Source organism: Danio rerio, chromosome 23 (genome assembly GCF_049306965.1).
Source record: "Danio rerio strain Tuebingen ecotype United States chromosome 23, GRCz12tu, whole genome shotgun sequence".
Lineage (NCBI taxonomy): Eukaryota > Metazoa > Chordata > Actinopteri > Cypriniformes > Danionidae > Danio > Danio rerio.
Genome location: NC_133198.1, coordinates 9,369,887 through 9,383,096, shown reverse-complemented (window position 1 = coordinate 9,383,096; position 13,210 = coordinate 9,369,887). Strand labels below are relative to the sequence as shown.

Genomic DNA, 13,210 nt, shown 5'->3' with positions numbered 1-13,210 from the left:
ACATACCTGTAAATTTAGAATTCAAAGTAAACAAAATCTGAACTGGAAGATGTAATCTCAGACTTCCAAGAAGAAAGTTTGAATTGAGTAAAAGTCAGCACTGTGAGATTTAAAAATATATATTTTCCCAACAGCATTTACATTTTTGCATTTTTTATTTATTTCAGAAGCAGAAAAAAAAGCTTCATAAATAGTAGACCAATCATTGCAGAGAAGAGTATCTTCAACAACCAACCATTGTCATTCTTGGAAAATTTTTGCTTACTATCAAATGTTGACTATAAATTATTATATACAGTTGAAGTCAGAATTATTAACCCCCCTGAATTATTAGCCCCCCTGTTTATTATTATTTTTTTTTTACCCAATTTCTGTTTATTGGAGAGAAGATTTTTTTCAACACATTTCTAAACAGAATAGTTTTAATAACTCATTTTCTCTTTGCCATGATAACAGTAAATCATATTTGACTAGATATTTTTCAAGACACTTCTATACAGCTTAAAGTGACATTTAATGGCTTAACTAGGTTGATTAGGTTAACTAGGCAGGTTAGGGTAATTAGGCAAGTTATTTTGTCCTTAAAATAGCTTTTAAAAAAATTAAATCTGCTTTTACTCTAGCTGAAAAAAAACAAATAAGACTTTCTCCAAAAGAAAAATATTATCAGACATAATGTGAAAAAATTCCTTGCTCTGGTAAATATCATTTGACAAATATTTAAAAAATATAAATAAATTCCGGGTGGGTCGGGGGGGGTAATGATTAAAACTGTATAATATTATATATAAATGTAATCCAGAACGTAATACTGAACTTCACCTTCTGATTTTTCTGAGTTTTCTGACTGCTGCTCAAAAATTGCTGCCGAAAGCTAAATAGCTCTTGATAGTAATACGATTAACACGGCTTCAAATCCATAGATTTGTGAACAAAGCAAAATGCAGTGCTCTTTTGCAGGAGCTGAAACTCAGCTGATTAACTTTGGGATTAGCTCTGCTGAGATTATACTTTGAGTAAATTATGTCTGACTTTTCTGGCATGTCTTCCTTACCAGCTGTTATAAGAAGACAGCATTGAGAGTCCATGATCCTTTCGCACAGTGACTCAGAGGAGAAGCCGGCAAACTGGATTGTGAACAGAAAAAAAATGTAATCAATAAAATGATGCACAAATGTTCAAAATTGTCTTGTGTATTTAATATCTGAAACAGCGCCAAATCTGGAACAGAATCCAAATGTTGTAGTCTGATAAAGATCACATCCTGCAAAACATGTACAGATACGTCGTTTTTACTCGCTTCATAAAAACCTGACTGCTTAATACAGCATTGCAGGTATAGGGAATACTGAGATAATGGCAAAGAACTGACCACAATAGAGTGGACTGCTCCAATCCGAGCGCAGGCCAACATGGCCACCACCAGCTCCACAACCATGGGCATGTAAATAGAAACACGGTCACCTTTCTTCACGCCTGAACAGTCAGAGACAGAAATAGAGCAAAGGAGCAACAAGAGGACATTGCCTTAATACACAACATCAGTGTCAAATCTTTAACCCAAAGTTTGGTCACTGTTAAACTATTCTTAACCAGTTTAACATCGTAACTTTACCTTGTGACTTGAGGACATTGGCAAACTTGCAGACTTGCTGAAGCAGTTCTCTGTAGGTAACAGTCTTCTCATCTCCAGGTTCATTTCCTTCCCTGTAAACAATGAGTTACTCTTATATGCTGTTCAGGTCTTTGATATCAACAAGGATGCTTTAAATTTGTCAAAAATGACAGAAAAGATATTAAAGTGCACATATAAATCTATTTTGGAGGTTCCTGAAGGTTCATTTATTAGTCTTATTAAATAGGAAAATACCCATGTGAGGTCATTAATCATGATCATTAACTACATCCAATCAAGCTCAAATCCAATGATGAAACACTGCATAATAATAATAATAATACTAATAATTTATGAATGCATTGGCTAATAATTTAGCTTAAATACTACTAAAAATGGCTGAATAATTACTGGGGCTGCACAATATCTCAACATTTTCCAAATATCTCATATTTGCATATTGCGATTTGCATATAAATCAGAAATATAAAAGTCCAGTGAAAAGCTTTGAAATGCCAGTAGCTATGTTAAGTAAATTAACTTTGTGCAAAACTGAAATATCACATAAAAGACAAGTACATAAAGCAGCTTTTCCATCCAATGAGTCGAAGAGAACAAAGTAGTCACTTGCTGATTATCTGGTGCCAACTATTAACAGACGGAATTTGCTGCAGTAGTAGAAGCTGCGTAAATCTTTTCTTCATTTAATAAATAGCTCACGGCTCAGAAGGCAATGCTGACACGCAGTGAACACGTGGTGGCGTTTGAAGACATAAGACGCGGAGCACAGACGCTCCTGATTCTGAAGTTATTTAATAATATAATAACACTATTACTAAAACGGTAAGGCGTTTTGTAATGACTAAAACACCATTTCAGATGTTTTACAGTGTGCTCGGCCTACTGGTTTGTCCATTCACACACATTTCCATCATCACAGTTATCATCACATGCATCATCATTTATAACAAAATCACATGACCTTTTAATGCGCATACTGGAATTTGTTCGGTAAAAGTGTTTCCATTGTAGTTTATGCGCATCTTTTCTTATTGAATTAAAATCCTATTTAGTTATGCGCATATCTTTTTTTATGCACATTTTTTATTTTATGTCCATCTTGCAGTTTCCATTAACCAATATTTTATGCACATATCCAAAATGAGCATAAAAATAGGTGGATGAAAACATGTCAGATATTAGAAAGAATTTGATTGGTTATGATTTGATGGGATACCATATTTTTTTTTTTTTTTTGCATTATAACACAAATACAATAAGGCAAAATTTGATTAACAACTTTCATCTACATTTACAGAACAGAGCACAAATAAATATAAAATATTATAAATATAAAAAATATACAATTTTAAACATAGAATAGTCATACAAACACAGCAAATATAAATAAATAAATAAATAAATAAATTAATAAATAAATAAATAAATAAATAAATTATTTACACTACCGGGTCTTCTTAATTTAATTTTTTCAATGAACTAAACTGTCTTCATCCAAATTTTGATTTTACCAACTTTTAAGATTTACAGGATAACTAAAATTCCTTTGGGAAACAAAAAAAAGGGGTTTGGTTTTAAGGCTCTTGCATTCATAAATATAAAATTCAAAACTAGAAAATTGGTCAATGCAAATTGAATATTAACATCTTCCCCTAATAAACTTAAGAAAATATCATTTTGAGAAAATTGAGAGGACAACTTGAAGGAAACGTTTAACCACTCGAATGAATCAGACCAGAAGGTTCAGCTATATAAACAGTCAAAAAACAAACAAATGTGCAGCCATTTCAATGTCAACAGATTTAATTGTACATTCTGTGTCTAAGAAACACTAAAGATGGGTAAATAAAATATCATTGATTATTTTAAAGTGTACTTCTTTAGCTTTGGGAGGTAAGGGGAAGAAAAGAAACAGTTTTTAATTTAATGGGAAATCATAGTATGAGGTGACAGAATAAACCCATTGATCCATTTAGGCGTGAAGTAACAAACTGCAAATTGAAAAATTTATATCAGATTTATATCTTTTAACGTGAATTTTGCCACTGTTTTGAAGCACACTATCTTATAGCTATGCTAAAAATGAATAATACTAATACCAACGTCTAAAAAAAAAAAAAATAAATAAATAAATTTTACTTCATGGGACCTGTAATACAAAAGTGTCTCTCTTTGCGGCTGTGCCTGACACTAGCACACTATCTGAAAGACTTTTCAGCACATTAATAAATGTAGATGCATATCAGCATGCATTTGAATCCAAACAGTGGACATGCTTGGTTTTCTTGCACAAAAATCAGTAATGATTTAAGTATGGATGCTGAAATATGAGTAAGCCATCAAGCAATGTTAAAAAAGCAATGAGAAAGCACTGAAGTAACTTAATTCGGTTTCCTGATTGTTCTGAATGTTTTCAGGTTGATGTTACTATGCCAGTGAAGCAAATCGGTTGTGACAATTAATTATTTTTGTCTGTTTACATTGTTAAGATGGCTGATTTTTATGCAATAGTTAAACATAGCTGTTCACTTTCAGATGTTGTCAAATTCCTGATGCTTTCTTTTCTCTTATATAATACTTATTGAAATTTGCATTCTCTCAAAGTGTTGTCATTTTCAACAAACTGCAAACACATTACAAGAGATTTATTTTACAGCATTAATGATTTTATTGGGAGTTTCTGTAAAGGTCTAGCTATGATGAATGTTTTTATCTACACAATAAATGCTGCTTCTTGACAAACCAAATTAATTGTTAACTTTCTGAAGGCATGTTTTCATTGGGCAGCTTGCAGCTACAAAATTATACTTAAAAACAAAAATATTTCCTACAAATTTAAATAAAACACAAAATATTGTTTTCCTGAGCTTTTGAGTACACCAATATATTAATACACAAAAAATTGAACACACAAATTTACATTTTCTAGGTCATTTTTTCAATTACATCCCCTACCACGTGTGGAGTCACATGACTGGCAATGTATGCTTTAATTTCAGTTGTTCAATGTTAATGTTTAATAAAGAATCATAGATAGTGTGTGTTTCCTTCAATTATTTTAAAATCAAGTATTGCTTCCTTCATTCAAAAATCTCTCACTTGTAATATGTCAGCATATTTACTGTACAAAACTTACCAGTGAACTCTGAAGGCAAATAAATAAATAAATAAATAAATAAATAAATAAATAAAATAATTACATTTAAATTACAACTAAATTATGAATAAATGTGTCAGGACAGAACTCCCTCTTGTCAAGGACTGGATAATCCTGATTAAAGAAGCCATAGTCAAGGAAAAGTTTAGACATATATTAAAAGGAAAATCCAAGTCATTTCAGAAGCTGTGGGAAACTCCTTTGACTTGTCTTGGCATTGATTATAAAGTAGGCCTACACGGAATCTGCGTGCGCAGAATTCCGCAGATTTTTAGCCCATCATTAATTCTGTTTGTTTACTTTTGTAAATGTGTGTAAATCTATATTTACTCAGTTTTTTAAAATTAATTACACCAATATTATTGACTAATATGAAAATGTTCATCTGATTTATATACAATGCCGTTTTTATAGTAATATTTTCTGTCTTTTAGTAGATATATCATATGAGAGACTTGCTTTGTTTACCAAATAAAGTGGATCTAATTGGATTTGCATTTTAAACATTAAAAGTTAAAGTTTTTTTTTTTTTTCACATATTAAAGTTTTAGTTATCTAATTATAACTAGTTATACTCCCAAAATAATTCCACCGAAATCCGCAGATTTTTACCAAAATTCTCAGCAGATATAGCAAAAAATGTCTGCAGATTCCGTCTGGCCATAAACCTACTATGTTTTACATTTTACATTTAGTCATTTAGCAGACGCTTTTATCCAAAGCGACTTACAAATGAGGACAAGGAAGCAATTTACACAACCAAGAGCAACAATGAATAAGTGCTATAAGCAAGTTTCAGGTCTGTAAAGTCTAAGAAGGGGAGTATTAGTAGTATTAGTATATATATATTTTTTTTTTGTACAGTTAGTGTGATATTCAGAGAGGCAATTACAGATTAGGAAGTGTAGTGGAGACTAAATAGTTGAGTTTTTAGTCGTTTCTTGAAAGTAGCGAGTGACTCTGCTGTTCTGATGCAGTTAGGGAGTTTATTCCACCAACTGGGCAGATTGAGCGTGAGCGTTCGCGAAAGTGATTTCTTCCCCCTTTGGGATGGAACCACGAGGCGACGTTCATTCACAGAACGCAAGTTTCTGGAGGGCACATAGATCTGCAGAAGCGAGAGCAGATAAGAAGGAGCAAGGCCAGAAGTCACTTTGTAGGCAAACATCAGAGCTTTGAATTTGATGCGAGCAGCAACTGGCAGCCAGTGCAAACGGAGTAGCAGCGGAGTGACATGTGCTCGTTTAGGTTCATTAAAGACCACTCGTGCTGCTGCATTCTGGAGCAGTTGAAGAGGCTTGATAGAGTTAGCTGGAAGCCCAGCTAGTAGAGAGTTACAGTAATCCAGTTTGGAGAGAACAAGAGCTTGAACAAGGAGTTGAGCTGCATGTTCAGATAAGAAGGGTCGGATCTTTCTGATGTTATAGAGTGTGAATCTGCACGATCGAGCAGTTCTAGAGATGTGGTCAGAGAAGTTTAGTTGGTCATCAATCGTTACTCCAAGGCTTTTCACCATTTTGGATGCAGTAATGGTTGCTCCATCCATCTGGATTGAAAAGTTATGGTGTAGAGTAGAGTTGGCAGAAACTACAAGCATTTCCGTTTTTGCGAGGTTCAGCTGAAGATGATGATCTTTCATCCAGTGTGAAATATCCAACAGGCAGGCTGAAATGCGAGCTGGAACCGAGGGATCATCAGGATGAAAAGAGAGGTATAGCTGGGTATCATCAGCATAGCAGTGGTAGGAGAATCCATGTCTCTGGATGACTGGTCCTAGAGATGATGTGTAGATGGAGAAGAGAAGTGGCCCAAGAACAGAGCCTTGAGGTACCCCAGTGTTTAGATGCTGTAGGTTGGACACCTCACCCCTCCAAGACACCCTGAATGATCTGTCAGTGAGGTAAGATCTGAACCATTGTATAACAGTGCCCGCAACGCCCAGTGACTCGAGCGTAGATAGCAGGATCTGGTGGTTGACAGTGTCAAAAGCAGCTGACAAGTCCAGCAAATTGAGGACTGATGATTTAGAGCAGGGGTCTCAAACTCAATTTACCTGGGGGCCGCAGGAGGCAAAGTCTGGGTAAGGGATTTCACAAAAAAAAAGTCCTCAAATGTCATTATTAACAGTTTTAATTATTTCTTCTGAACATGAAGTGTCCTGAACATTAATAGAACATTGAGTAAAGATTATGAACAGTTCTTCTGAACATGGCATCTTTTGCCTACTCCTTGCTGCCAGAGACTTGAGAGCGCTTCTTCTCACAAATCTGAACCACATTTGGCTTTAGAGCGGAAGCAGTTGAGACCCTCAGTATGGCTTGAAGATGATCATCATTAAATCTAGACCTGTACTTTGACTTATTGAAGTCCTAGGGAAAAAAGTGGGGGAACTCACTCAAAACTTCCATTCCCTCACCTAAAAAAAAAAGGCGTATACATGTATAAATAAAACACCCCCACCCCACTCCAGTCACATCAGTCTGTACCAGTTTTATCTACCTATAATATCAATATATATAAGATGCAGGGCAGGCACGTGCACACATAGGGCTCAACCTGTGCAGAGCACATGCCCTTTTAGTTTTGCATAGAATGTGCCCTTCCAAAATGATTAAAAGTGCCCCCGCGACGCGACACACCCTTGGTCCCGCCCTACAGTAGGCGCGCGATAACACCCCTGATCAGAGCCCGCGCGACAACGCGCGTTGAGTGACAAGCGCGCTGTGTACGGATAGAATCAGCGGAGCGGGGAGCGCTCTCTCTCCCCGCTCCGCTGATTCTGTCAGAGTACAGCGGTCGGCGCGGGCCACAAAATATTGCACTGAGGGCCGCAAATGGCCTGCGGGCCGCGAGTTTGAGACCCCTGATTTAGAGTCTGCTTTAGCCAGTCTGAGATCCTCCACGACCGAGAGCAGGGCAGTCTCAGTTGAGTGGCCTTTCTTAAAGCCGGATTGCTTGTTGTCCATGAGATTGTTTTGAGTAAGAAAGTCCAGGACTTGATTGAACACTACTTTCTCCAGAATCTTGGCCATGAATGGAAGCAGGGATACTGGTCTGTAGTTTTCAAGTAGCGTATGGTCCAGGTTGGGTTTCTTTAGCAGTGGGGTTACCCTAGCCTGCTTAAATGAAGTGGGGAATAAACCAGAGTCAAGAGATGTGTTAATTATGTGAGTCAGTGTTGGTATGACTGCAGGAGAGATGGCTTGCAAGAGATGAGAGGGAATGGGATCGAGTGGACAGGTGGTTGCATGGCTAGATAGCACCAGTTTGGACACCTTAGACTCAGAGAGCTGAGAAAAAGAGGTGAGTGTGTGTGGTGTTGGTGGTGTACCTTGCGTGTTTGTTGTAGGTGCAGCAAATTGAGCACTGATTTTTGCAGTTTTGGTGCAAAAGAATGTAGCAAAGTCATCAGTAGTAAGTGTGGAGGATGCGGGTGGAGGAGGAGGATAGAGGAGGGAGGAAAATGTTTTAAAAAGTAGGCGAGGATTAGTGGCATTGTTGATTTTCAGACGGTAATATGTCTGCTTTGCCGAAGTAACCTCAGCTGAGAAAGAGGACAGAAGAGTTTGGTATGTTAAGAGCTGTGCAGGATTTTTAGTTTACAGCCAAATTCTTTCTGCAGCTCGAAGTTTTGAGCGATGCTCACGGAGAGCATCCGAGAGCCAGGGTGCAGGAGGACTGGCACGGGCTGGCCTGGATGCAAGAGGACATAATTGGTCTAGACATGATGCTAGTGTGGAGCAGAGTGTATCAGTGGCACTGTTCGAATCAAGTGCAGAGAGTTTGCAAGATGGAGGAAGAGAGTCTGAAACAATGGTGGATAGTCTATTGGGTGAGAGAGATCGTAGGTTTCTGCGAAAGGTAACCAGTGTTGGAGTGTGTGGCGGCTCAGGAGTAATGTACTATGTACCCTTAATTGTACACACCATGATATTGTAATATTGTGTTGAACTAGACCACACTGCTGTTTAAAAAAAAAAAATTCTTATCATTTTTATTTATTTTTCTTTTCTATTCTTACTTTTTCTCTTAAAATACTGTATACTGTCTATGTTGTACTCATTACTGTGTATACTCTGAAGCTCTTGTTGTCAAGTTAAAGTGAAAATAGCAGTTTATGCATTAACCTTTTATAGGCCACTTGTGTAAATACTCATTAAAAAAACCCTGAAGTGCTCCTGGGGGTTATTGCAGGAGATATCAATGTCAATGAGCCAAGCATAGTTCTTTGTTCATTAAAGGGTTATAAGATAAACACATATTAATTTCCCTTAGACAAGTACGAAAGTGGATTGTGCAGTGTCATGTTACTAATTACCTTGACTTCTCGTTCTCAAATAAGTTGTTTTGACGAGGCAAGTCAGACTGAATTGTGCAGCTAATAGAGTCTTATGATCATAGAATTGTGTACAAAGGCCATGGTTATAAATTAATATTTTTTTTTTATTTTATGTAAACCCTAGAGATTGTGGGACATGGGTTTTAATTTAAAAAATTCATTAAAGAAAAAAAAAAAAACGTAAACAAAAAATGTACAATTAATTGAGATTTAGATTTTAGGCCAAATCACCCAGCCCTAACAAGACTTATTTCAAAAACAAACAAACAATTTTTATGAGCCAAACCTACTTTTTATTAATTTACAGCCATAATGATAATATATAATGACCATTGAGTACTGATGTTATGATTATGTTTGAACTCGAGGCGTAGAATAAGTTGGTAAAATACATTTTCAGATTCCCCTGCATCATCAAATTCTACACTTTTTGATTACATGCTTCACTCATTCTAAACCTCAAATAACACTGTTTGGTGTAAGAGGTTACCTTAAAAGTCCTCTACAGGTTAACGTGTAACTTTTTATTTTTCCTCGACTTTGTATGCCAGACTCAGCAGCTGATCTAAAAATAGAGCTGCATTCTGACACAGAAACAAAAGCTAGCAAAACACCACTACAGCTAAAGGGATTCACGCTTTTCACACTAAATCCTGTAATGAATAATGTCGTAACAAAGAAACAATTGAAAAATTTACAATTGCCAAACTGCCATTGCTAAAAGTCGAGATTGAGCAACTGCTCCATGAAATGTGTTGTTGCGTCTATAATGCTAACTTCAATAGATCTGACTGCTAATGAACAGTGATTGCCAAAAAAATTTGTGAAAGCATCCAGTACAGTAAAAGGGATTCACTGCATTGTGCTTGAACAAATGAGCTCTATAAAAAAGCAACACTAAAGATACATCTCATTCTGAGTGGTTCAAGCTTCTATGATCGACTAAAATAGCTTGAGAGAGCCTAAATTTATCCCAGTTGTTTTGCTGTAACTCACCCCTGCCTGTCAGCAAGTCTATGTAGGTTTGTGGCCGAATATCCAGGTCCTAACCTTAACGCAAGGATGGTTTAACCTAGTGGTTTTAGAACTGGGCCGACTGAAGCTTGAAAAATGGGGCTGAGCTGAGATGAGCTATCACCCTACTTTAAAAGACATTATAGTAATAGTTCATTTAAAAATCAAGTCTGAGCTATTATTTTTCTTTACCTTCTGTTGTTTTATCAGTATGCACCCATTTTTTATTATTCAGACCAAAAAAGGAGAAATTAAAACAATTACCTGCTCACATTTATGTGGTGTACAGTACCTGCCTTAATCTTTTATCAAAATATATGCAAATGCATCACAGAATGGTTCCATGTGTCCTATTTTCTAAGTGTAGTGGGATATAGACAGTTCCCACTCTGAGCCAAATGTCAAATTTCATTGACTAAAAACCTGAATTTCCTTGACTTTTAGTGAATGGTATAACCAAGTTCTGTTGTGTTTTACTTAATATTAATTATTGTCTAAGCTTGAAATAGTTTTTCATTAATTTAAAAGCCATCATAAGACAAATATTTGATAATTTACCGCAAAGTTTGAGAGGAAATGATGAGAAGCAAGAGCCCCAACTCTAACACAGATTCATTTTGTAGCCAAAGGTTTTTAAATGTACATTTTCCTGGTGTGTTTGCCTTAGATAACAATAGGTACAGCTTGGTGACTGCATTTGACATGAGGTGACGGCCAACTGAATAAAATATTGCCGGAAACAACTTTAACAATAAGCAAAATGGGTGATATTTGATAAAAACATGATACAGTATGGAGAATTAACATTTTGATAAATGGAATCTACAATTTAAAGCAACAAACAAAATTCTCTGACTCTGATATTCCATGACTTGGAGAGAAATGTATATATAAAATTCCCTGAAATTCAAATGTCTGGAATATACCTTTTAAAATTCTGAGATAGTTAAAAAATTCCATGATCTGTGGGAAGTCAGGGTATATGATAAATTTCAGTGAATATAATGAATGATTTGAAACTCTTTTAGCACCACAGTTAACTGTTTCTACCTGAAAAAAACAGCATTTTTATAAATCATGATTATTAACATAATGGCTAGAAATCTCAAAAGTGTATCAGTGGAGTTTTTTTTTTTTTTTTGTGATTATTCATTTATTTACAGAACAAAGCCAGCATACAGAGCTCAGCATATTTGAGTAGACCCCTCACAAATCTATCTTTAAAGTTCATATTTTTAATAGGAAGCTGTACAATATTATATTTGTGCATATATATTGGATTAGTCAGTACTGAAGCCGGATCTGGAGCTTATTTAACAAAAAAAAAAAAAAAAAACTTACGAGAACAGTCCAAAAACCAGTACACCTAAATTTATGTTATAGAAAAATATTAAATACAAATTTTGTAAAAAAAAAAAAAAAAAAAAAAAGAGGAAAAAAAGATCGAGAAGCAAAAAAAAAAAAAGAAACATTTGATGAAATTTTGTGTGTTGTATTTATTTTTGCAATATTTTGCTTGAATTTAATTGTATTATCTTTCAATTTCTAAATATGTTTGGTGACTAAAATATTATTTTAAGAAATACATCTGTTTAATAAACTGGTTTTGTTCTAATGCACCAAAATGTATTGCCTATTTTAACTGAGAAATAGATATTACAAGCCAGGAATTGTATTAAATGAAAATACATAAGAAATTAAATAATAACAATAAACAAGAAAAAAAAGTGACCTTTATACACCTCTAATGTAATACTAATTATCATTCAGTACACTTTAGTTTATCTAGTTATTATATAAGAAATGTTCTGTTTCTTCAGTTATTTAAAAATCTCAGAAGTCAGAACTGAAGCTCTGGTTGTCAAGTAAAAGTGAAAACAGCGGTTTATATATTAACCCTTTATAGCAAGGATGTCAAACTCAATTCCTGGAGGTCCGCAGCCCAGCACAGTTTAGTTCCAACCCTAATTAAACACACCTAATCAAACTAATTAAGTCTCTTAGGCTTGTTTAAAACCGACCAGTAAGTGTGTTGAAGCAGGGTTGGAACTAAACTGTGCAGGGCTGCAGCCTTTTGACAGTTTGACATCCCTATAGGCCACTTGTGTGAATACTCACTAAAAAAAACCTGGTGTGCTCCTGGGGGTTATTACAAGAGATCTAAAAATAAAATTACTTTGGAATCAATGTCAGTGAAGGTACCATACATAGTTCTTTGTTCGATAAAGGGTTATAAGATAAACAAAATATATTAATTTACCTCAGACAAGTACGAAAGTGGATTGTACAGTGTCATGTTACTAATTACCTTGACTTCTCGTTCTCAAATAAGCTGTTTTGATGAGGAAAGTCAGACTGAATTGTGCAGCTAATAGAGTCTTATGATCATAGAATTGTGTCCAAAGGCCATGGTTATTATTTAATTTATTTATTTTCTGCAAACCCTCGATAATGTGGGACATGGGTTGCATCTTTTTTTAAAAGCTAAAAGCTTGTCTGTGTTTACTCAACATGGATATGTGCAAATTACAATTCTGCTTTTGTTATTTAAAAAAGAAAGAAGAGCAAAAAGTATCTGAACACCACCATGGTGAATAAATGATGCAAGTGGTACTCACTGTAGAGCCACTTGGGCTCCAGCTCCTCCTTGCTGTACTTCTTAAGCCTGGTTTATACTTCTGCGTCAAGTGACCGGCGCAATTCACGGTGCAGGCAACGCGCGTGGCTGTGCATTTATACTTCTGCGCGCTGTCTCCGTTGGTCTGCATTAACACTTCCGAAACGCTAGTGGGCAGTGAGGTGTAAATGTTCCTCTGTGTCGAGTTTCTTCGCTTCTGTTTTGCTATTCTGAACACTTCCTGGATGTACAAGTGACTCAAACTCGCTCATTTTGAGGCAGGAACCGGTGGACGTGCAACAACTTTAAGCATGAGGTAAACACAGAACAAAACTTTCCATCCGGAGCTCCTTCACGGGACTCCACACTTGTAAACAATCGCTTGCGCCATTCGCGCGGCTCTCGGTCCCGCCCAGACTCGCCGGCGCTAGTAAGCCGACCAATCAC

The 13,210-nt window shown here is 35.8% G+C and overlaps 1 protein-coding gene across 4 annotated transcripts in view; it reads right to left on the bottom strand.

Moving 5' to 3' along the window:
* The window catches only part of acss2 (acyl-CoA synthetase short chain family member 2), a 58,968-nt gene that overhangs the window by 38,354 nt on the left and 7,404 nt on the right, over positions 1-13,210 (bottom strand). For 2 of the 4 annotated variants that reach the window (NM_001328353.1, XM_005161953.5), the window contains exons 3-5: positions 1,616-1,707; positions 1,373-1,476; positions 1,055-1,127 (exon numbers count right to left, since the gene is read on the bottom strand). In NM_001328353.1, the coding sequence (NP_001315282.1) occupies positions 1,055-1,127; positions 1,373-1,476; positions 1,616-1,707 (269 nt within the window). Of the gene's footprint in view, positions 1-1,054; positions 1,265-1,372; positions 1,477-1,615; positions 1,708-13,210 lie in introns of all 4 variants that reach the window. The other 2 variants (XM_073938307.1, XM_073938308.1) reach the window with 1 other exon arrangement.